This window comes from Indicator indicator, chromosome 6, assembly GCF_027791375.1.
Source record: "Indicator indicator isolate 239-I01 chromosome 6, UM_Iind_1.1, whole genome shotgun sequence".
Classification (NCBI taxonomy): domain Eukaryota; kingdom Metazoa; phylum Chordata; class Aves; order Piciformes; family Indicatoridae; genus Indicator; species Indicator indicator.
In genome coordinates this window covers 28,229,666-28,255,154 of record NC_072015.1, presented here as the reverse complement: position 1 = coordinate 28,255,154, position 25,489 = coordinate 28,229,666, and the positions used below count along the sequence as shown (strand labels likewise).

General features: G+C 42.5%; 1 protein-coding gene across 1 annotated transcript in view; it reads left to right on the top strand.

Moving 5' to 3' along the window:
* Window positions 1-6,895: 6,895 nt before the first annotated feature.
* GNAL (G protein subunit alpha L) overlaps window positions 6,896-25,489 on the top strand; it is a 224,311-nt gene continuing 205,717 nt past the window's right edge. Inside the window, exon 1 of the mRNA XM_054381568.1 lies at window positions 6,896-7,340. Within this exon, the coding sequence (XP_054237543.1) occupies window positions 6,896-7,340 (445 nt within the window). The remainder of the gene's footprint in view (window positions 7,341-25,489) is intronic.

Genomic DNA, 25,489 nt, shown 5'->3' with positions numbered 1-25,489 from the left:
TGTTTAAAAGATGTGTAGATGTGGTGCTGAGAGACATGGTTTAGCAGTGAACTTGGTAGTGTTGGATTAATGGCTGCACCTTTTCCAGCCCAAACAAGTCTATGATTTTATGATCTCCATTTACACATCATCTCATCTCAGTTTTCCCTTCTCTTGCTTTCCTTAGTTTTTGCATTAAAGCACTAATCTGCAGATATCTTCTAAAGTAAAAAGTTTGGGACTTTTCCCAATTATTCAGAAGATTCCAGAAGTTCCTATAATTGCTGAAGCTTCTTTTACAGCTCTGCTAGCTGTCCACATCAGGAGCAGAGAGTACCCAAAACAAACAGCTTAGTCTGGAGAGGTTGTTTGTGTGAAGTTGAAGACTGCATCATGATGAATATTTATATGGAAATGAATTGAGGTTGCACAGATAAAGCACGTGTCCCTGACTTAAAAGAAACGTGGTATGCCATAGATACATACATTATTCACAGGCAAAATAGGATCAGAGTCTTTTAATAGCAGTGCTCCTTGAAGCCACATCCTTTCCCTCTGCCTGGATCAGGTCTGTAACAAGCAGGACTATTCCTCATCATAGAAGAAAGGTGGAAAGGCATTATGCTGTGCTTTGGATTGTGCAAGTTGCAGTTTTTGGAGTGTTACACCTTGATCAGATTTGCTCAGATTTTCTCTGAGCAAAACCCATAATCACAATACAAAAAGCATTACAAACCTGTTTCCAACATGGCTCAACAGACCTTTTAAAGAATCTTTAAAAGAGAACACTGAGAACCTCATAAATTTATTATTCAAGTTCCTTTAGGGGTGGCAACAAGCTAAAGGCTACAAAGAAATCAACAGCTATGCTTCTGACAGTAGCACATTATGTTATCAAAGAATCCTAGAATCCTTTTGGATGGAAAAGACCTTTAACTTCTTCAAGTCCACTATTATCTAACTTCACAAAGACTGGAGCTAAACCATGTCCTTCAGCACTACATCTCCATTTTTTAAACACCTACAGGGATGGCGATTCAACCACCTCCCTGGGAAGCCTATTCCAGTATTTGAGAACCCTTTCAGTGGAAACTTTTTTTAAAAATATTTAACCTAAACCTCCCTTGGTGCACCTTGAGGCCATTTCCTCTTGTCCCATCATTCATTACTAGGGAGAAAAGAAAAATCCCCACCTAGCTACAGCCTCCTTTTAGGTAGCCGTAAAGATTGAGGAGGTCTCCACTCAGAGATAAGGTTACCCCTTACTTAATAACTCTACTAAGCACACACTAAAAAGTCCAGTATGCTTCTACCCTTCCCTGTTTTATACAGCACCTCAAAAAAATACCTGATCCCTCAGTTAGCATTTTAAATCTCTTTCTGTTTTCTTACTTCATTTGCTCAGAACCCAGTCTTCAAGCAAACTGACTGACCTACTTTATCTTATTTTTGGTACTTGCAGTAAATTCCCTTAAGCTTGTCTACTCTGACATAGCTCAAAATGTCTTCTATGTACTGGTAATCACTTCTTTTAAAGCAGAAAGATGCATCATGACTGATGCAAGAAGGATAAACTCCTAGGTCCTTCATAAAGGCAATGGCTGAAGAAAATGGAGTTGTTTAGCTTGGAGGAGACTCAAGGAAGACCTTGCTACAACTAACTGAAAGGAGACTGGAGTAAGGAGGGTGTTGGTTTCTCCTCCCTAGTTACAAGTGGTAGGACAAGAAGAAACAACCTCAAATTGCATGAGAGGAGGTTTAGATTAGATATCAGAAGAAATTTCCTCACTGAAAGGGTTCTTTCTCAAACACTGCAAATCCCTGGGGTGGTGGTTGAATGCCCATCCCTGGGGGTGTTTAAAAGATTCATATATGTGGTGCTGAGGGACATGGTTCAGCACCGGATTTGGTAGAGTTAGGTAATCGTTAGGCTTGATGATCTTCTTAAAGGTCTTTTTCAACCAAAACAATTCCACAAGTCTAAGATGTTTCTACATTGTAATGGTCTGTTTCTGACTTAAATTTTTGATAAAATGGCTGAGGTATTTTGAAAGTCAAACCAAACAAGAACAATCAGGTCAAAACAGACTTCAGCAGGTGAAATTTAGCCCAAATCCCATTTTGTACAGTTTGAACAAAAAAAACATAGAATCTAATAATGGCATGTACAAGGCAACTTTAATACAAGTGGTACTAATGGCCCCACTTTTAACAAACCTAAATCCTTTACTCTTTTATCGTCAGTAACAAACAAAAATCCTGTTTTAAGAGCTGCCAAACTGTTTACAGTATTTACATGAAAGAGGCTCTCCAAAAAGAAGTGGTAAATTGTTTTACTGCTGTCATACTCGGATATGACAAGGTGCAAAAAAAAAAAAAAAATACTGTGGTGATGAGCGTGAGATGATTTGATAAAATTAGATTTGTGTAACTGTTGCTCTACAACTACGACAATCTGTAGCTGAATTCCCACTGTAAGCCTTATTTTGGCCCCACTTTGAGAACCTTCAAGCAACCAGTGTAAGCAGCACTTAAAATCTGTAGTGAGGGTTGGAGTTGTTCTATAATAACAAAGGCATTATATTTGCTGTGTCTCGTGCGTGTGTTCTAGGAACTAGAAAGGCTCACCACAGTTCAAAATAATTTGCCTATCTGGTTTTTCATTTACTGGTCAGTGAAACAACACAGAAACTTTAAAGAATGAGCTTAAAATACTTTATGAGATTCACGTCACTGAGAATTCCACAAGTCTAGCAAGCAGTGGATGATCACATCAATTAAGCAGTTAACATTGGCTCCCTAATTTATTAGTATTTAAGATACTAATCTTTTGTTTTATTGTGAAGCTAATATTGCCTCCTAGAGATCATAGCTTTGAAAGTTATGTTGGGAAGGGGAGACAAAGACATGCAAGAAATGCATGAATTTCACTGATTTTAAGAATTGGTAAAGACAGGAATAATCATAGATTTGCTTACCAGAATTTTATTAATCCTTGAAGTACAGTCCCTCTGTAGACACGTCCAGATGACTGGAAACCACCTCCAGTCACTGATTTCTTAGGTGGAACTATACAATGAAAGCAACAAATAAAAAATAATTTGAAGTGGTTTACATCAAGTTCAGATCTAATTACACATATATATATGTAAATTGTCCCTACAGTTCAAAAAAAGATGTGGGCAGAGTTGAAAGGGCCCAAAGGTCAAAAAGAGGGTCACAAAGATGATCAAAGTGCTGGAGAACCTTTCCCATACAGAGATCAAAGACATCTGAAGAAGGCTCAGGATGGACCTTCTTTTCTCCCTGGACCTTTCTTTTCTCACCATAGCATTCCTGTACTGAAAGGGCGACTACAAAGAGGATAAAGGACAGCCACAAGGAGCCCCATGGAGAAGACAAAGGGCACAAAATGCAAATTTCACAAGGAGGGGTGAATATCTTGATATAGGAAAGATAATTTTTACAGTGAGAGCAATTATTCACTTGAATAAGCTCCCCGGGGATGTGGTAGTGTCCTGATTGTTTAAGGTTTTCAAGATGTGATGGACAAGGTGCTAGATAATCTCATCTAAGTTACTTTTCCCGTGGAAGGTTGGGTCAGATGATCTTTAGAGGGATCCCTATTCAAGCCCTTCCCCATATAACAGTCAAGGGCTATTCTATTACTCTAATTTCAGTTAACATAATGCAAATCATAGGTAATTAGTAATACTGAAACACTAAGTCATCATTAAGCTCTTGGATGACTAACATTAGAAAATGTTGACCACTATTCCATGAAAGGTTCTCCAAAGGGTATTCAGATCAGAAAACTGCATCACAGTGGCTTTCTTGCTTTAAATTCTTGGAAATCACAGACAATGGTAATGGAGAAGTAGTGATGATCATTATTCCTCCAGAAAAAGAAAGCAGACAGGTTGCTTATTCTTTATTAGAAGTCAGAAGCAAAAAAAAAAAAAAACCCAATTTGCTCTCACAGGTCACTGAAGGATCTGACCAGACATACTCTAACATTTTATAAGGTAAAGTATCTATCCCAATGTTTAGCTGAGTGGTCTGTTTTTCAAGGACGGTATCTATGCACAGTTGTTATCACACTGGCTGTTACTCCAAAAGTCTTTATAAAGTATGTCATTTCGTCTAATCAGAAGTAATTTGGCCAGATTATGGCATTTCTTTTACCACTGGAAACCAGCTCATGATTCTCTTCTCCCAAAAAACAAGCAATAGGACAGAAGGAAACAGCCTCAAGTTGTGCTAGGGTGGTTTAGGTTGGACATTAGGAAAAATTTATTCCCCAAAAGGGTTGTCAACCCTGGAACAGGCTGGGCAGAGAAGTGGTGGCGTCACTACGCCTGGAGGGATCTAGAAGATGTGTAGATGGGGTCTTGAGGAACTTGGTTTAATGGTAGACTTGGCAGTGTTGGGTCAATGGCTTGACTTGATGATCTTAGATGTCTCTTGCTACCTAAATGATTCCGTGATTCTGCAAATTCTGTTGTTGAATCCCCTTCACAAAACTAAGTATGTGCATTGACATTTGGGCTCCAAATATGAACTCTCTAACTTTTGCTGGTGCTCTCACCATTACTTTGATTCATATTTTTTCCATGTTTTTATTACATTGTTAGCTGAGTAGCAAATTCTCCTCTCTGATCCAATCTCACTAAAAAGCAGAGTCACCATCTCAGGACTGCAGATATCTGGTCCAGTTCAACCACTTAGATTCTATTTATTTAAATTCCTGGTCTGTCTTCAGGAATCTTTCACTCACAGCCTAAGAGACGGTTTATCCTTATGGTTCATAAAACCTTTCAGTCAAGATACAGCAGTGCTGCAATAATGGTGAAACAAGCCCTCACTGTGATGTAACCTCTTGTTTTGCAAGAAGATTGCAATGAGGATACTATATAACTGTATGTTAAACCACACAATAGAAGCAACAGCTGTTGGATGCTCTTCTTCGAGCTAAAGCATCTGCCAAACAGTTGGTGAGAATTTTTAAGGGTGAAGGAGATCCTTCTGATATTTTCACAGGCAAAACCTCCTTTGTGTGGTTCAGTTGCAGACAGCTGATGCTTTCAGTTAAAAAGCATCTATTTATTTTATGCTATTGGTGGGTGTTGGGGGTTTTTTTCCCAGTGAATGTTAACATACAACTCACTGCTTGGTAAATACATATTTTAGAGGACACAAATAGATCTGTCACAAAATCAACTGCATTTCTTCATCCAGGAATTAAAATCTATGGCAAATTTGTTCTAATTTGTTCATTACAAAGAAATAGAGAGAATTGTACCTCCCTCAATTTCCCCACACACCTGTATATATACAGACACATCTATTACAGAATCACAGAATGGTGGGTTTGGAAGGGGCCTCAAAAGATCATCTAATCCAACCTCCCTGCTAAAGCAAGCTCACCAAGAGCAGGCTGCACAGGATCTCAATGTCCAGGTGGGTTTGGAATCTCTACACAGAAGGAAACTCCACAACCTCTCTGGGCAGCCTGCTCCAGGGCTCTGGCACCCTCACAGGAAAGTTTTTCCTCATGCTTACATGGAACCTCCTGTGTTCCAGATTGTTGCCCCTTGTCCTTTTGCTGAGCCCCACTGAAAAAGAGTCTGACCAGAGAGAAAAACAATGACCTAATACAACAGGGACATTACCAAATCCAAAGAGACTACACGATTAAAGAGGTTCATGAACTCAGTAGGTGTTACTCAAGTAAGACACTAATTTTGCTAAGATCTGTGTCAATCATAATAGTGAACATACAACCTTTAATATTTAGAGGCAGACCATTTCATCCAACAGCCACATGGCCCTTAAAAAAGACTGTTAATGAAATAATGTCAGAAACAACTGAGACTGTGAAGAACACACAGACAGCTGAAGCAGAAGGAGAGCCTGTTTGAGACACACCGGGAGTGACCTGGATTTGTCCAGGACTTGGCCTGAGGAGGGCTGCCACTGCCTTTGAACTGCCTGGCTTCAGGCACCAGCCTTACCGCCGCGGCCCACAGCAGCACGCTGCTGGAGTACTACTGCTGCCAACGCTGAGAGACGGCAAGCCCCTATTATTTTCTTATTTTCTGCTACTGTCGCAGCCAAAGCCTTCCTCCCACAGCACCGTTAGTCAGCATGTGGGCGAGAAGCCGTCAGTGTGTAACAGGGGCTGAACACCCTGTTGTACCTGTGAGGATGGCAGGATGGCGGGGGGCTGGCAACCTGAGGGTACCTCTTTGTGCGAGGCCTCGGCCTTGGCTTCTCCCCGAGGATGACAGAGGAGAGGCTTGGCCAGACCTAGGTCACCCCTCAGGCAGACGCCAGCGCGATGGCGGGTGTGCAGCTCCCGAGCCTCACGCAGGCGGCCCCCTGTCCCTTCCAGGAGGAAGGAAACAGGGCGGGGGGTGGTGCAGAGAGCAAGTGGACGAGGATCTTCCAGTCTGGGGAGCAAGTGGGAACCAAGGAGAGACTCCAGTCCCCTCGGCGCTGGCAGGCGGCCACAGGGCGGTGTGGCGCTGAAGGGAGGCAGAGCCGGTCGAGGGAGAGGCGCGGGGCGGGCTGCAAACGCCTGTGTGTGTGTGTGCGCGCGCCCGCCTGTGTGCCCCCGCCCTTCCCCCGCCGCCGGCGGCCGGCGCTGCGCGGTGGGCTGGCGCTGGGGTATTTACGGTAAGGTGGACCCGGCGGTGGCAGCCTGGTGTCAGGTGATCGGTGCTGAGGAGCCGTTGCCGCCGCCCCGGGGAGGAAAATGCAAGATGGCCCAGCGGGGCCGTGAGGGGCTCCGCGGCGCCCCCTCCCTCCCCGCCCGCTGCCGCCGCCGCCTCCTCCCCGGCTCGTAGGGCCGGCGGGAAGCGCTGAGGCCAACCCCGCCGCACCAGAGCCCGTCCCCGGTGAGGGGCACCGAGCCATGGGGCTCTGCTACAGCCTGCGCCCGCGGCTCTTCGGCGACGCCGGCGGCTCCATCTCCAGCGCCGGCGCCGCCTCGGAGCCCGAAGCGCCGACTGAGCCTCACGCCGCCCCGCAGCCGCAGCCCCTCGGCGCCCCTCTCAGGCCCGGCGGTAAGCCCGGCGGGGAGGCGGACGGGCCGCCGCTGCTGCTGCAGAACGGCGGCGGTAACGGGGCGGCCCCCGAACGGCCGTCGTTGCCTAAGGCCGGCGGTCAAGGCGGCATGGGAAAGGCGGCGAGGCAGCAGGCGCTGCACCAGCCGCCGGCTCTGCAGAGACCCTGGGAGAAGCTGCGCCTGGAGGAGCGGGAGGCGGAGAAGGAGGCGAGGAAAGTCAGCAAGAGCATCGACCGGGCGCTTAAGGAACAGAAACGGGAGTACAAGCAGACGCACCGCCTGCTGCTGCTTGGTACGTGTGTATGTATGCATGCGTGTATATGGATCCATGTGTGTGTATGGATTCCCGTGTGTCTGCGGGGCGTGTGCCGGAGCGGGCAGGTGCTCCGCGGGGCTCCCCGGCTTCCCCCGTTTTTCTTCGGTTCCATCCCTTCTTTGTTTCCCCGCTGCGCCCCCCCAGCGTTGCCCTCTCGGCCGCCTCCGTCCCCGGGCTCTTCCCCCAGACAGGTTTACACCTTCTTTTTTCTTCCTCCTCCTCCCTCTTCTCTCCTCCCCCCTCCTGGCCCTAGTTTTGCAATGGAGAAGACGCTCGGTGCTGGTCCTGCGAGCGGCTCCACCCAGGCGGCTGTGCGGGAGCTTGCGGCTGGGGGAGCAGTGGGGGCTTCTCGGGAAGGGGACACCAGCCTCGGGCTGGAGCCGGGGTGAGGGGGAAATGCCTCGGTGAGGAGATGTCTTAGCCCTCGAGCGACTCGGAAACCAACAAGCACACTATGCAAAATGGCCATGCAGAAGATGTGCATAGCCTGTGGATGATCCTCCCCAGCCGTGTGTAACTGGGATGGCTTTAATAAGGAGCGGTAGTGGCTCTTAAATGAGGGGAGTGCTGATGAGTTATGGGCTGCTTACTTAAAGCAGCAGCGAGTGGTGTAAGGGAAGATAAGCGGGTGTAGGTATGTGTATTCCGTGCACAGGTATCATCTCTACTACGGGATGCGTTCTTCAGTTGTTGGCTCTCAGATTTTATTTTTTTTTTTTTTAGGGATGACTTCTTAGCTCTCGTCCCCTTTCCACTGAGGTGCCACGACCAATCTGCTATTGCCACTGCTCTTTCTAAGCATTAGTTAATAGTCCCCTCCAGAGGATTTGTACCAGCTGATACATTTACAGTATGAAAACCACAGGGGTATCTAATACAAGCATCTCATTTCCTGCAGGAAACAGAACAGTCATACTGCAGGGTTTTTTTTTATTTTTTTCCCGTGCCTTGAGCAGAAGGCTTATTTGGCCTCTTGTCTGTGGTCATAAATCTCTGGTTTCTGTTAGTGTGGAGGTACTGATTTGCTCTTGTGCTGGCTTTGTGTGTTTTCATACAGTTGCGTGTTATGGAGCTTTGGTACTTATCAAAGTGCATTCCACCTTTGTGGTAGCCTTGCATCTTTATAGAGCTGTGTTTCCATATTGTTGGATTCCTTCATTCCTGTTGGTGGGTGAGGGGAGGAGAAAATATGAAATACAGCAGTGCACAAAAGATATGAGCAATGTTTGGCAGACCTGTAGTGCTCCAATTCTAAAAAAACAGATCATGGGCCTTATTTCCCATGAAATACTAGCCTGCAGGATACTGGTATGGCCAGTGAAAGGATTGTGGAAGGAGATGTAATTCCTACTCTGTGGAATTAATAGCATTCTTTGTAAAATGTTTCATCGTATAGTTGAACTGTTACACTATTTAACTCTCAAATTCTAGATGTTCCATACATATCATCTTAAAAGGTTTGTTTTCCTGTTACCTCCAAAAGTGTGTTGTGACCAGTATGGCTTCAGGAAGGCAGAGATACTGGTTGATGGCCTTCCTCTACAGAGCAACTCCTTGAACAATAGGATCACACCAGATAGATACTGTGTGTGGTCTATAACATGAGTGGTTGTCATAATAAAGCAGAGCAGTGAACACCTGTTCAGAAACCATGCAATTTGAAAAATAAACTATCTCCAGCCCTTGGCACTCTGAAAGAAACTCAACTCTCCGAACGCTCTGCATTGAATTTTGTATTAAATCTGTGTCATAGTCAGAAAAGACTCTCTTGATTTCCATATTGAAGGGAGGAAATGCTGGATTATTGTTTCAGCTCTGGCAGATCAGGGCCTGACATAAATGTTTGATTTGGCTGCAGGGAGAGCTGCAGGTGCTTTGTGTTGCTGTTTGCAAAGAGGTGGAAATGCTGCTCTAGATAAAAGAAAAATGTTTACAATGGGGAAGGGTTTATTTGTCAGAGAAGGGGTAAAGCAAAATTACATCGCACAAAGTAATCATTTTCAGTCTTGCACAAAGGAAGAGACTAAGGATGTATACACTAAGGTCTTTTAGAATAGAGAATATTATCAGCTTGATATTTCATAGCATTTCTGCTGGTGAATAACCCAATACCTGCCCCTAAGGTCTTCCTGGAGGAGTGATCCTGAAAAGCGTACTTTTGCTAGAGAGAGGAGGGATATTTTTGTAGATCAACATGGAGGAAATGTTTAGCAGAGGGGAAATGGTGAATGCAGTGACAAGAGAGCAGAGAATAAACAAAACTTGAGCAACAGCAGTTGGTGCTTTGTTTGTTTCTTTTTTTAAATGCCAGTTTGTAAATAATAGCTTCATTTGGGTTTGTCCTTGTACATCTTGAACAGGAACTGGGGCAAGTTTAGAGGATATTATTGACATTTTAGAGGAAAATGTAGTGTGTATTTTAAGGAGCTACTACTAGATATCAAAGGGTAAGCAAATAAATGCACTTGCATTTGAACACTAATAATCACTAGTCTCTAAATAAGCAGTATATTAGCAGAGAAGCTTCTATAAATGTTTGAAAATGACCTCTGCCTGAAAGCACACTAATTCTCCTTTTATTAAGTGAAATGAAACCAACCCGCATCCTGATGAGCTGTGCATGTAAGATACCAAAAGATTAGGAAGTCTCAAAGGCTTTTTTTTAAGCATCTCTTGGTAAATGGCTCTCTAAGAACATGATCTTGCCTGTCACTGCTTCCCCCAAACTAATGCGTTGTGCTGCACGTGATGTTACGAGGCTTTTCTCTAGCCTACATTCGGAAACACTCGATGTGTTTTGTCATAACCAGTAACTGTGAAGGGGGGTAAGCCCAGGAGATCAGCTCTGTGTGTACCTCCCACGTAAATAGGTGTATCTCTATCAGGTGGCTGGAACTGGGATGTGGGGGCTTGATGGGTGCACTGGAATAACAGCAAACACCATTTGGGTTGCTGGGCTTGTTTTTCTTCTGTAAGAGGATGCATCCACGTGAAATGGGAAGTTGCTTTCCACCACAATAGGCTGCTTCTTGTTTAATGCCCGCTTTAAAAAAGAGGAGGAATGACTGGACACCCTGAATTGATTCTTTTGTGCTGTATTAGTTGTATTTTCTTTTTAATTTCCCATGATTTTTATAACTGAATATGTTAATTGGTGCAGAATCCTTAGGATGCTTTTGCCAACCCCGAGATCAGGAATTTTTTAAAGCATACATATTTATTGGTCAGTCTTGTACCTTTGGTTTCTATCTTTTCTGTTTGCTGTTCTTGTTTTGGTGCGTGTTTGTGGGGTGTTTTGTTTGTTTTGTTGTGGGTTTTTTGGGTAGTTTTGGTTTCTTTTTTTCCCCAGAGTATTGCAAGGCTTTTTTAGCTGCTGATTTCCTAGAAGCTGTACAAACATGACAAATCACTTTGTAGAAGCAATTTAAATTCTCATTCCAGGCTCGTATTTTAAACTATTTTGGGAGTAAGTGGAGTGAAGAGGGACTTTAAACAAAATGCAAAGCCTTGTGTTATAATTAAGGTTCTTGTTGAAGTAAACCATAGATATTTTTTTCTCCTGGATAGTTGTTGTCTTCTGTTTTGTGGGTGGGGTTTTTTTGTGGGTGGGTTTGTTTGTTTGTTTTCCCCCATTTACCCTGACTTCTGGTTGCTGTCCTAACTTTGGATGACTTTCTCAAGCAGAGCTTATTTTTTTTGCATTTTCCTGCTAAACTGAAACTGAAAGTGCTGGTAGTAAAAGCTTTTGTCAAACAAAGTAATAGTTTGAAGGAGGACAAGTAGAGATGGTAATTTTCTTCATTTAAAAGGTGCTGTCACTGTTTACATGATATTTAAGTATTGGCTTGATAGTGAAATTCAGGTATGCCCTGCTGAGCCTGCATCTGGAATATTGTTCCCAGTTCTGGGCCCCTCAGTTTTAAGAAGGGCAGGGAACTGCTTGAAAGAGCCACAAAGATGATTAAGGGAGTGGAACATCTCCCTTAGGAAGAAAGGCTGAGGGAGCTGAGTCTCTAGCGTGAAGAGGAGGCTGAGGGGTGACCTCATTAATGTTTATGTAAAGGGTGAGTGTCGGGAGGGTGGAGCCAGGCTCTTCTTAGTGATGTCCAATGATAGGACAGGGGGCAAAGGGTGCAAGCTGGAGCATAGGAACATAAGGAAAAACTTTTCACTGAGTATGACAACACTGGAACAGGCTGCCCAGAGTGGGTGTGGAGCCTCCTCCTCTGGAGACATTCAAAACCCGTGTGGATTTGTTCCTGTGTAACCTACTTTAGTGATGCTGTTCTGGCAGGGGGATTGGACTAGATGACCTCTAGAGGTCCCTTCTAACCCCTAACATGCTGCGATTCTGTGATAGAAAAGCATACACAGATAAAATACAGAGAATCATGGTTCCTGAATTCACGGAGATCAAACCCAAAGATGCCTTGTCAAGCTTGGGGAGTTCTTCAGTGGCAGGTCCCTGAAAGCTCAGAGATGTATAACAAGAATAATGCTTTACTATGGTTTTATTTTCTTCATTTTAACAGTTAACTTGTGGTGCAAAAAGGATTTCTGCTCTGACAGAGGCTTTTAGTCTAAAACTGCTGTTATTTATGCTGCATCAACAAACCCTTATCACACTAACTCAAATTTTAAGTATTTAAACCTAATAATAAACCTTACTTGGAAAAAAAATACTTTAATACCTGGATTTAGTTTGGTTTGTGCTGGTACTTTCCCTGTGCCTGCATAAAGCTTTGCTTGGAGTATTTTTCTGAAATCCCCAGAGATGATGCCCAACCTGGTCTGTAACTGAGCTCATTGTCACCACTTGTGTTCCAGGATGTTGCATCCTCTTGTTACTTCCTATATAAACATATATGTAGAAAAACCTTGTTGATTCATACAGTCAGATAGTTCTGACATGTACATAATGGGTACATTATTGGTAGGAAAAGATATTTTCAAGGCTTTGAGGTAATTGGATTGCAAATACTGCCCAATATAATGAAGTTAATGAGTTTTGTGATTCTAATGCTTTGCATCAGTCATATGACTTTCCAAAACTCTTCTGGTTTTGTGGTAACTTATGTATCCCATTGAGGTGGGATACTCCTTGCAGATGAGGAAACGAATCATCAGAAGTCATCAGGATGTGTTGGAATTAGTTCTTAACTTAGGTGGTGATTTTTCAAGTGTGATGAAAGTGATCTCTCAATTACTGAGCTTTCCTAGCTTGTATTAGAAATACTGTGTGCAGCAGGAGTAGAGAGGTGATTGTTCCCCTGTACTCAGCACTGGTGATGCCACACCTGAGTATCGTGTCCCCTTTTGAGCACCTCAGTGCAAGAAAGATTGAGGTGCTGGAACGAGTGCAGAGGAGGACAACAAAGCTAGTGAGGGGCCTGGAGAATAAATCTTACGAAGAGCAACTGAAGGAGGTGGGGATGTTTAGTTTGAAGAAGAGGAGGCTGAGGGGAGGCCTCATTGCTCTCTGCAACTACCTGAAAGGACATTATAGAGAGGTTAGTGCTGGTCTCTTCTCACAGGCAATTAATGATAGAACAAGGGGGAATGGCCTCAGACTGCAGCAGGGTAGGTTTAGACTGGACATTAGGAAATTTTTTTTCACAGAAAGAGTGGTCAGAGATTGGATTGGGCTGCCCAGGGAGGTGATTGAGTCACCATCCCTGGATGTGTTTAAAGGTCATTTAGATATGGTGCTTGGGGATATGGTTTAGGGGTGAACTTTTGTAGAATAGGGTTATTGGTTGGGCTTGATGATCCTGGGGGTCTTTTTCTTTTATATTCTGTAGGCAACCAACTAATTGCATTTAGCCCATGTTTAGCTGTTTCAACTTATTTCTGTTCCTTGATTCTGCTTATTTTTTAATCACTTAATATTTTAAGGGAGGGGGGAGGGGGAAGTGCTTTTTTTCTGGTTCTATTCCATGTGCTGGGAGGCTGAAACTGCTGTGCAAAGATGTGTTCTGCAAGCTTTTCCTTAGGCAATATGAACTTCAGATATTAGGCAAGTCTTGTAAATTGGTGTGTATTCCACAAATGCTTGTTGTTCAGAGTGCCTTAATTAAACAAGATGCACGAATATTTTTGTCTTTTAAATCTCACAGTACCATTGTAACTTATCAACTGCAGAAATTTTGAAGAGTGTGTAAAACTTCTGGATTTGTATTTTTGGTTTTGCTTTCCCCATGCGCTTTTTTTATTGTTGGCTTCTTCCCCACAGCTCCCAGTATTCTAACAAATACAGTTTGAAACTCCTCCCATGTTTCACCTCTTCCCACTGCCCAGCCCTGTATCCCATATTTCCTACCTTGCCAACCTTTTGGCATTACTCAGCTGAATCTTACAAGTTTGTTTGTTTGTTCGTTTGTTTTTTCAGATCCCAAGATAATTGTATAAATAATAGTTATGCTCGGGGAGGTTGGTTGCTGTTTTGGCATCTTTAACACAGGGAAACTGCATGGTTTGGGGAAACACTTAGTGGTTGGTTTTTTTTCCTAGAGTCATGGCTTCCTTTAACTCTAAAGTCAGGTACTATTTCAGCTAAGAAAGTTTAATTAATTTTTGAAGAATTCTTTCCTCTTCTTTTTATCTAACAACTTGGTTGAGCTGTAGGAGAAACCCAGCTTGCTGAGTTTAACTGATGTGAGATCCTGCTCTAGAACCATTTTGCTTTTTGCTGAATAACATGGAAATGGTTCTTCTCCATGGACTTCTGAAAAATAGTAGAGAAAATTGTGCAAGTAAGGTAACAAAGCTGTCACCCTCTGGTAGAAGGGATATAAACTTTTGAGTTGCCTTTATAAACTGGAACACAGGAAGTTCCACCTCAACGTGACAAGAAACTTCCCTGTGAGGGTGACACAGCACTGGAACAGGCTGCCCAGAGAGATTGTGGAGTCTTCTCTGGAGACTTTCAAAACCTGCCTGGATGCATTCCTGCATGACCTGCCCTAGGTGATCCTGCTTTGGCAGTGGGGTTGGACTAGATAATCTCTGGAGGTCCCTCCCAACCCCTTTCATTCTTTGTTTCTGCATGGGGAAGCCTTAGAATCGTGGAATTGTTAGGGCTGGAAGGGACCTCCAGGATCATCTGGTTCCAACCCCCCCCTTCATTGTTTTCTTAGATTCTCTGTGGTTTGAATCTTTTGTAATGTCTTGTAAGAGGCTCTTCTTAGAGACCTGATGGTTGAAACAGATGAGTAAAACAAAGCATGGAGCAGGTGTTACTGAGCCCATTGACTGGTGCCACAGTCCAACAGAAACGTAAAATTGTTGTTCACTGAAGATGCAAATCTGTTTTTAAGAGATGGAAAACACGTGTCTGTAGTTACTACTTACTGTGTTCTTAATAAAAACAGTAGATTAAAAGCATCCAGTACTGATGAACATTTAGAGCCTTGCATGGTTGCTCAACTCAGTGAGATATTTGTTGTGCCACACTCACCAACACACCTTTCATTTTGTGGGCAGAAGCTTTGTCTTACTGTGCCATTGTTTACAATTGTCTGACACAACTGACTTAGTTATTTTTTTTTTAATACTATGGATGTTTTGACTGATACTATAACAACTCAGTAAGACTGCATGATGGTTTATTTGCTTTGGAAATACCTAGGAGTGCAGGCTCTGGAAGGATTGCAGCCTCTTACCTGGCCAGTGCACATCCTATTTATGCCTAAGTACACTGATTGATTATTCCATATTATCCTTGTAGCACTATATAGCTACATGTGAAGCTCCTGTCTCTTGTGATGTATGTGCATGTGAGTATTGAATAAAAGTTTAAGGACTTAGAGAGCTTACCCAGTGAGGCTTTGAAGGATGTGCAGTTTGGGCCTAGAATAGAAAAAAGCATTTAAGAAAATACTTTTTTCTGTGTTCACATGCACAAGATCAAAAAAAAAAAATTCCAAGAAAAAGCCCCAGCCAATTGATGTCTGTAACATCAGGCATAACATCCATCACTTGTACTGGAAAATGTTCACTGATAAGATCTCTTTGAAGTCAAACTTGACTGCTTCCTTATAATTTAGTACTTTGTTTTTTGAATTTAAGTTGGAAGAATTATAAATTCCACTTGTAGTGCTAGGTTTTGAGAATAATCATGGAATTGTTAGGGTTGGAAGGGACCTCAAGGATCATCTAGTTCCAACCCCCCTGCCATAGGCAGGGACACCTCACAGTAGATCAGGTTGCTCACAGCCACATCCAGCCTGGTTGTAAAAACCTTTCGGGGTGGGGCTTCCACCACCTCCCTGGGCAACCTGTTCCAGTGTCTCACCACCCCTCACGGTGAAGAACTTCCCAACATCCAATCTGAATCTACCCATTTCTATTTTTGTTCCATTCCCCCTAGTCCTATCACTACCTGACACCCTAAAAAGTCCCTCCCCAGCTTTCTTGTAGCCCCCTTCGGATACTGGAAGGCCACAATAAGGTCTCCTCAGAGCCTTCTCTTCTCCAGACTGAACAGCCCCAAATCTTTCAGTCTGTCTTCATAGGAGGGGTGCTCCAGGCCTCAGTTCAATGTTCAAAGGTGGATTGGATAGGGTCTTGAGGCGCCTCTTCTAGTAGATGTCTCTGGAACTAGATCTTTAAGATCCTTTCCAACCCAAACCATTCTGTGATTTTTATTAGTGCATTCAGTGGACATAAGTAGCAGGCTGAAAAATATCTGTAATGAGAACTTGACAAAGTGAGTCCTCACTTTCTGTGGGTGTTGTTTCCCCACTCCTACTCCCCACCCTTTTTTTATTATTATTTGAAAATACAATTTCTTTTATACGTGTACTTTGTATTTAATTTGTCATATGTGGCTTAAAATGGATAGAAGGAATTCTATTTTTTTCCACCACAAAGAGTGAAGCCTATGTTAAACTGCTGAAAGCATGGATGACTGTGGATCCTCATTCTTCTCTGCAAGTGTGCTTTTTATTAAGCAACTTAATCTTTGGTTTAAAACTGTTGTGAATGTTGCTAGAGATATTACCAGCTCTGTTATGCTAAAATTCCCTAAATTATGGAGAATTAGTCATTCTGGATCTTGAAGTAGATGCAGAACGCATTCTTTGAATCACAAAATGGTTTGGGTTGGAAGGGACCACTGGAGATCAAGTCTAACTTCCCTGCCAAAGCAGGATCACCTAGGGCAGGCCACACAGGAACACATCTAGATGGGTTTTGAAAGTCTCCAGAGAAGGAGATTTCGCAGGCTCTGGGCAGCCTGTGCCGGTGTTCTGTTACCCTTACAGTAAAGAAGTTTTTCCTTTTTAGTAAGTTTTATGTTCCCGAATGCTTTGCTTGTGGAGGTCTTACCTACCACAGAATCAAGTTGTTTTGTTTTGTTTTGTTTTGTTTTGTTTTTTTTTTTTTCTTGAGTGAGAGCACTCATTCATGTTGGAATCCATTTTGTGTTGAATGAAGATTAGATTCCTGTTGCAGGTGATACTTTTTCAGCTGGAGCAGCACACACACATACCTGCATATGCATACACGTACCACTGGAATTTTTTAAAACAGGTTGCCATGAGAAGTCTGGGTGAGTTAAATCAGCCTTCAAGAGTATCCTGCCATATTTCATAGGCTTACAGCTTCATGAGAAGAGGGCAAGTCTAATGGATTCTTAACAAGATGGGGTTTTTCATCCTTTTCATCATTTGACCTGCTGAATGTTTGAGTTACAAAAATAGATATATGGTGTTCTGCCTGTTCTCTGCTTGCTGTAATTGTCTAATTTACTCTCTAGGAGAGATACAGACAAGATACTAAGTGATTCTAACATGTACCAGCCTTTGTAAAGGTAAATTTGTATAGAATTGGTCTGGAAAAGACCTTTAAGATCAAGTCTAACTGCTAACCCAGCACTGCCAAGCCCACTGCTAAACTGTGTCCCTCAGCACCACATTTACCTGGCTTTTAAATCCCTCCAGGAATGGGGACTCCACCACTTCCCTCAGCAGGGTGGGAGAATTGCAATGCTGAACAATCCTTGCAGTGAGGAAATGTCTCCTAACGTCCAACTTAAACCTCTCCTGCCACAACTTGAGGTTGTTTCCTCTTGTCCTAACACTTGTTACTTGGGAGGAGAGTCTGACCTCCCTACCTCATTGCAACTTCCTTTCAGGTAGTTGTAGAAAGCCAAAAGTTCTCTCTGCCTCCTTTTCTCCAAGTTAAACCACCCCAGTTCCCTCAGCTGCTCTTCATAAGACTTGTTCTCCAGACCCTTTACCAACTTCGCTACTCCCTCTGGAGTCTCTCCAGCACCTATGTTCTTATACAAACCATAAACCTAAGATGCAAAAGAACGTAATCATTTATAGCAAGAACATACGCAGAAATAAACAGCTCATCATCTGGGTTCAGTCTTCTCTGCTTTCTAAATAGCAAAGTGCTTTGGAATGTATTTGTTTCTTATGTATCTGTTTTCCCCTGATCATTAAAATATCCAATATTAAAAAACGAGGAAGAAGATCCTTGATGTGAACCTGCTAAGTTTTTCTGCTTCTGCTGTGCTTAAGAGTCTTGTAGTATCCCACAAGTATACTACTGTGATGTGTAATGCTGTGCAACCTAGTCATGTATAAACAAGCAATAAAATTACATTAAGGATCAGCTATAACTTAAGATGAATTCAGATCCTTTTATTCATTGGGTCTACTGCTTGTGAGCATGGCTTAATGCAGAACATTAGCTGTTCAAACTGTTTTATTCCTTGAAATTATTCCTGTGAGGGAAAACAGGTGGGAACTCTAGGATATTAAACTCTAGTTCAGCCTAAATAGTTTATCGTCCTTTGATTTAACATTTTGAAAGAAAAACAGAAATCTGAAATTCCTTAGAGTATTTTCTCACACTTTGAGAAGGGTGTGGAAAACAACCAACCAACAAACCATTCTTCTAAGTAAGTTCTGATGGCTTTAATTTGTTTAACAGACCTGAACTTCAAATTCATCTTGACCTGGTCTGCCACTATAGGTGAAATAGTGCTGGGAGGGGAGCTCAAGCTCTTGACACTTGGAGAAAGACTGCTAGCAAACTGCATTTAAATAACTACCATGCAGTTTTCCTTTTAATAAATACATTTTTCTTTTTACTTTTGAGAATATTACAAACATCACTATGTTTTCTGCAACTCTTCAGTGCTCTAAAGCATTTAATTTCTCCTCATGGAAGACTGAAACAAGCAATGGAGTTGTACTTGATTTAGTATTTCCTGATATCTTGCTTTCTGATCAGGAGCCCCCTTATGCTTCCATGAGTTTCCAGGAGCACCCAGAGTGTGTAAGTCCCAAGTTCCATTGCTGCTCTCCCAGGTTTCCTTGTTCTACTGAATGTGACATCTGGATTCACAAGCTTGCTTGTTCAGTAGTGTCTTTCCAGCTTGGTTGTTACTGAAACAACCCAGATGGAGTGGTGGTTTTGTTTTATTTTTGTTTTATTTATGAAAAAATTTGTTCTGAAGCCCTGAGGTTATTTCATAGAGTAGTAGAGTAAATGTGATTGATATTCTTTATGCCATTATCTATGGTGATTTGCAAGACATGCTCTGATCTCTCCTATAAGGGCTTCACCTGGAAATGTTAAGAAAGTAATTGTTTAGATCATATGAAATCGTTTTGGGTGGGAAAGATCTTTAAGATCATCAGGTCCAACCCAGCATTGCTGGGTCACCGCTAAACGATGTCCTTCAGCATCTTATCCACATACCTCTAGGGATGGAACTCCACCACTGTCCTGGGCAGCCAGTTCCAGGGTTTGACAAACCTCTCACAGAAGAAATTTTTCCTAATGTCCATGCTAAACCTTTCCTGGTGCAACTTCAGGCCCTTTCCTCTTGTCCCATTGCTTGTTGCTTGGGAGACCCTCAACTCACTCCAGCCTCCTTTTTTTTCAGGTAGTTGTAGATCACCTTGTGAAGAAAGAGGGCATGAACCTCTATTTATAAAGAATTAATTGTGCTGACAGATGCAGCATTGTTTGCTGTTACCGTTTGAAGTTAAAGAACATAACCTGGCGTTTCTGGTGGATATTTTCATTAAACAATGAGGTTGGTCTAACATGGTGCTATTATGACTTCTAGCAAAACAAAGAATTTTATTAACCTGAGACGATATTTTGGAAACAACAGTGTTTTGAACTGCCACCTTCCCTCTCATTTTGTTAAAACAGAGATAGGCTCCTTATTTAAATTGATCCTTTCAGCAAACTGAAAATGCTTTGTCAAGATGAAGTATTAAGCCAGTTGAATATTTACTGCTACTACAGACTGTGGCAGCTGGATGGTGTGGCATGATGAAAACCATTGGGAACACTCAACTGCAACAATCAGTAGAATTTGATTCTAACAATAGTTAAACTGTCAAATACAGATATAAGGGTCAGGTATCTACAGAGTGAAGGAGATTTGTTCAAACTTTGTTGTATTATGCTTTATATCATAGAATCAAAGAATGGCTTAGATTTGAAGGGACCTGAGAGGTCATCTACTCCAACTTCCCTGCCATGGGCTGGGGCACCTCTCAACTAGACTTGGTTACTCAAGGCATCATTCAACCTGACCTTGAACACCTCCAGGGAGGGAGCATCCACAGCCTCTCTGGGCAACCTATTCCAGAGATTTCACTCCCCTCATACTGAAGAAATTTTTCCTAAGATCCAGTCTAAACCTACTCTCCCTCAGCTTCAAACCATTTGCCCTTCTCCTACACTAGACACCCTTATGAAAAGTACCTCTCCAACCTTCCTGTAGGTTCCCTTCAGGTATTGGAAGGCAGCTATAATGTCTCCCTGGAGTCAGTCTTCTCTAGACTGAACAATTGCAATTCCCTTAGCGTAGTCTCATAGCAGAGGTGCTCCAGTCCTTGGATCATCTTTGTGGCCTTCCTCTGGGCTCACTCCAACAGTTCTATGTCATTCCTATGGTGGGGACACCAGAACTGGATGCAGTATTTGAGGTGGGATCTCACAAGAGATAAGGGCAGAATCATTTCTCTTGCCCTCCGGGCCACATTTCTCTTGATGCAAACCAGGATATGATTTGCCCTCTGGGCTGCATGAACTCACTGCTGGCTCATGCTGAGTTTTTCAACAGCTGACATCTCCAACATTGATCATGTTGTCTTTGATTATATATCTCTGTTTCCTTTCTCCATTCCTCACAGGTCCATGCCCGCCTTACAGTATATACAGTATAGAACAAGTAACAGCAATTAAATAGAAACATAAAATCATTTAGGTTTGAAAAGAGCTTTAAGATCGTTAAGTCCAACTATAAAAAAACATGTTGACTGTGTGTCATCTTCATTTTTAATGTGGAATAATTCTTAAACTGTGTATGGGAGTCTTTAGTGTTCTGTCTGGATTTTTTTAAGGAGTGACCCATCCATATGTTTCCTGTTGTACAGATGGAAAGATCTAGGTACAGGCTTAGACTTGCACATCTAAATTTTAATTATCAATTGAGATGTCTACAGCCTAGCCTACTTCTAAAATTATTTTAGGGAGCTGGTACAAAAATCTGTTCTCTCTGGTGTCCAAATTACTACATTAAAGTCTACTAGAATTTCTGGAAACTGATTCTCAAATTAAATGCTGTTGGGAGTGGGGAAACTTTACCCTATGTATAGATACGAGGTGGGGCCTCACCTGCTGGAAGGCAGCTCTGTGGAAAAAGGCCTGGGAGTCCTGGTGGACAACAGAATGACCGTGAGCCAGAAATGTGCCCTTGTGGCCAACAGTATCCTGGATGCATCAGGAGGAGTGTGTCAAGTGGGTTGAGGGAGGTTCTCCTCCATCTCTACTCAGCCCTGGTGAGGCTTCATCTGGAGTGCTGTGTTCAGTACTAGAACATCTGTCCTATAGAGAAAGGCTGAGGGAATTTGGGCTTTTTAGCCTGAAGAGGAGAAGTCTGAGGGGGCATGTTATGATTGCTTATAAGTACTTAAAGAGTGGGTGCCAAGAGGATGGCCCCAAACGCCACCTTGCTCTGACCTCCCTTCAGGGAATTACATAGAGCAAGGTGTCTCCTTTCAGCCTCCTTTTCTCCAGGTTAAACAACCCCTGTTCCCTCAGCTGCTCCTAAGACCTGTTCTGTAGACTCTTCATCAGCTTCATTGCCCTCTCTGGACCCACCCCAGCACCTCAATGTCCTTTTGATAGTAAGAGCCCCAAAAAGTGTGGTCACCAGTGCTGAGCACAGCAAGACAATCATATCCTTCATTGTGAAGGCTGTCAGACTGGATTTCTACTGCAGATTTTGATAACAGAAGAGTACCCATCTGAACAGCTTTGGGAGCAAGAAAATAAGCAGACGTTAATGGGAGTCTCTTACTGCACCAAGCAAAGGTCTTTGTCCCTGTTCCTCACTGCTAATGCATAGCAAGAATGCCTGGAAGAAAAATGTGCTGTAGTTTACATCCATTGGCCCTTGTGCTATCACAGGGCACAAGTGAGAAGAGGCTGTCCCTTCCTTCTTGGCACCCAGTCCTCATATTTTATATACATTTATTAGATCCCCTCTTAAGTCTTCTCTCCAGACTAAAAAGCCCTAGGCCTCTCAGCCTTTCCTCACCAGGCAGTGCTCCAGTCCCTTAATCATCCTTGTAGCCTTCCCTTGGACTCTCAAGTAGATCTCCGTCCCTCTTGGGGACGTCACATTCTTGACTGCTACAGGTTTGTGTATATCACCTTGCTAACACTACAAGTAGTGTTCTTGTGCAGGCTTAGTCTTCTGCCAGAAGCTGTTTATAATTATTCTTTACTAGTGTAGGAAAAACTACAGCTGAATAATTAAAAGTTTATCAGACCTGATTATCCATAAAATTACTAGTGCATTGTTCTTCTGGTTAAAGAACAAACAAACCAAAACAAACCACACACACCCCCACCCCAGCTAAATGTGATTGTGTAAATGTGGCAGGAGGAGTGAGAGCTGTGTGGAATCTCTGTGGCAGGCTCTCAGCTTCAGACATCTTAGCCAGTTTGGAGATTTTGCCAGTTTGGAGAGTTTTAATGCTTGACTTGTTGCAGACGTCTCACCCTTTCAAAGCTTTCAGAGGGCATTGGGAGCCATAGTCTGAAATGGGGTAACAAATTCAGAAGTGAGAATGACCAGAGAGAGGTTTGCAATCAAATGTTACTCTTCACAGTGGATTCATAATGAATTTGTGTATTCTTTGCATTTTATTTTTGATCCTCGTGGTGGCAGCAAATCCTAAGAGAAGAAACACATCTAGTGCAAATGGGCTGCATTTTGATTACCGTTAAAAAGAACATATTTATATTTTTAGCTTTTGTTTCCAGTAGGGCAGCTCCAAAACAGAAGGTCAGCTTGAGCTGCTGATCTTTATCATCTGTGACTTTAGTTTGTATGAACTGCTGAGAGCCATTTAATTGGGAGAAATGCTTTCTCTTCTCCTTCCTACCCCTACACCAGCAGGTAAAAGTAGAATTAGTAAAGATCCTCAATTGCTGAGAGAACTTGCGTGGCAGAGTTAGAGTTTCAGTTGTCCAGCTATTTTAGTTGTTGGTTTGTGGGCTTTTTAATTAAGCATAGCACATTTACCAGGGTCTATAAATCAGGGTCTCTGATGGATGCTGGTTGGAAGTAGAGAGATAGTGCCAGCTCAGATAACCAATAGTGGCATAACTATTGTCAAGTTTTATAGTGTCAGCCTCAAATCCAGTGAAACCTCGCAACACAAGGCAGAGAAAGAAATACTGTATCTGAATAATGATGTTCTGATAACTCAGTAACTGGAAAGATAAATTGTGAGTGCATTAGAAAGTTGGGTGCAGATTTAATTGAAGAAGGAAGATAAAACTACTTTGAAGTATCCAAGATGCCCTTTCCAAAGTAGCATCACTTGGCTTGTTTATAGGCAGACAAATTCCTTACCTAGTGTCATTCTTTCATATGTGAAGGAACAGTTACTTCAGCCTAACAGCATTGATTTGTAATTTAGCACAAGGATGGGTTCATGTCATGTCATCTCCCTGCCCTCAGAATCTCACATCAATTTCTTGTGTCCTTCCCCTGCCCAAATTTGTCAGTTGTTTGTTCTGGCTGTCCTCTGTGTTTCATTGGCATGCTGTGAAGATCTCATCATGTATCAGTCATGAGATGTGATATGATTATGATATGATATGAAGCCAATACTAAGGAAGTTCATAAAATCCCAAGAAGGAATAAGATAGGAAAGCAAAGAGAAGATCCTGTGGAAAACAGATAAATAAAAATCTGTGCACAACTTTCTCAGGGCTGCTTCTGGAATCTGAGCTTTACTTGGTTAAGACTAGTTCAGGTGTCACTGTCTTAGGTAAGACTGAAAATACAATCTGTCCCTGCACTGTATTCCAGTTAGAAGGCTAAAGAGGTGGAAAATGAGTAAGAAATATTTCTGCGAGATTGTTTCCACTATCTCAAAAGTGAACTAAAAGGCCAATTTAATGGCTCTACCTTCCTGAGCTGCTTAAGATAAAATGTGTTTTAAAAGGAATAAAAATTGATGGGATAAACCAGTGTGCCTCTAGACATCTGCTCATTTTGGCTTTGAGTATTTTAGTCATTTGAAGTCTTTTTTTGTTCAAGTAAATTGGAGAACTCAAGATAGAACCAGTTATAGGACCAGGATAAATTGTTGCTGTGGCGAGTCAAGAGCAGGAGTTTTTTTACTTCTCATTCTGTAGAGAGCATTCAGATACTACTGGGAAAAAGAACTCTATGTTCTCTATATTCGTATTGGTCTTACAAGGAACATGCATCAAAACCAGCTCAACTAAAACAAGGAACGTTCTTTCTGTTAGGAGATAACTTGTACAGGAGCTCAACCCAATGCATCCTGAAGAGGACAGGCTGATCTATGCAGCTTTTCAGTCATGCAAGTTTAAGATCAAACCCACCAATTCTCCCCAAAATCACAGTCTTAGATCTTAAAACTACAGTGTTACTCAATAACTGGCAGATCTCCATTCCTTTTTCATGATCCTTATTTTGCCTCCTTGTCACCGTCTCATCCAAGGGGATTTTGAAGCTGGATAAGCCTTGTTTTGTATTGTTAAATGTGGTAGATTTATGAAGTTCCATTCCCCAAATCACTACTTGTATTGTGAGTGTTAATTATGGGATTGCCCTTTCATGTAAATATAAATATAGTACAGTCTGTTGACTTTCCCTGCTGAAAAAGCACTATTTGATGCAGAGTGGTTATGGAATGGAGAACAAATGAAGTCCTTTTTCCTTCTTGGTGATTGAAATGGATCTTCTTTTCCTTTGTTCATCCTGTTAATTACACGGCATAAAGGGGACTTGTGGGAAGAGAGCTTACATTAGACCCATCAGTATAGTTGGAAGTGGGCACACCATTGTGTACATAAGGTTTTGTGTCTTTTATGGTCAGAGCATCACTTTTTTTCTGCAGCCCAATGGATTGCAAAAGCTGAACCAACTTTTAAAGAATGCAAGAAAGTGGCTTCCCCCTGCCCGGTATAATCAGGAAAGGGAAAATTGTTTGATTATTTGGGATTTTTTTTTTCTTTATGCATGTTCTTTGTTTTGATGAGGGTTTTGAAAAGGTGGAGTTGTCCTACCTGAAAGACAACCTAAATTTGCATTTAAGAATAGGTCTGGTAATAGAATATGCTCTGGCCAAGGACTGTCTGAAATCCCGTGTCTGAGATTGAAAATTCAGAGAGAAGTAGGAATACAGGAAACTAATTAGTTCTTGAATTTTGGGAGAACTGCCTTCTCCATAAAGCACCTCAATACACATCAATGGTTATCCATATCTAAAGGGTAGATGTCAAGAGGACGGGGCCAGTCTTCTTTCAGTGGCGCCCAGCAACAGGACAAGGTACAATGGGCACAAACTGGAACCCAGGAGGTTTCACCTGAACATGAGGAAAAACTTCTTTCCTGTAAGGGCGCCAGAGCACTGGAACAGGCTGCCCAGAGAGGTTGTGGAGTCTCCTCTGGAGAAATTCCAAACCTGCTTGGACATGACCCTGTACAATCTGTTTTGGGTGACCCTGCTTTATCATGGAGATTGGATTAAATGATCTCTGGAAGTCCTGTCCAATCCCCACCATGCTGTGGTTCTGTGAAGAAGAGGCTCCTG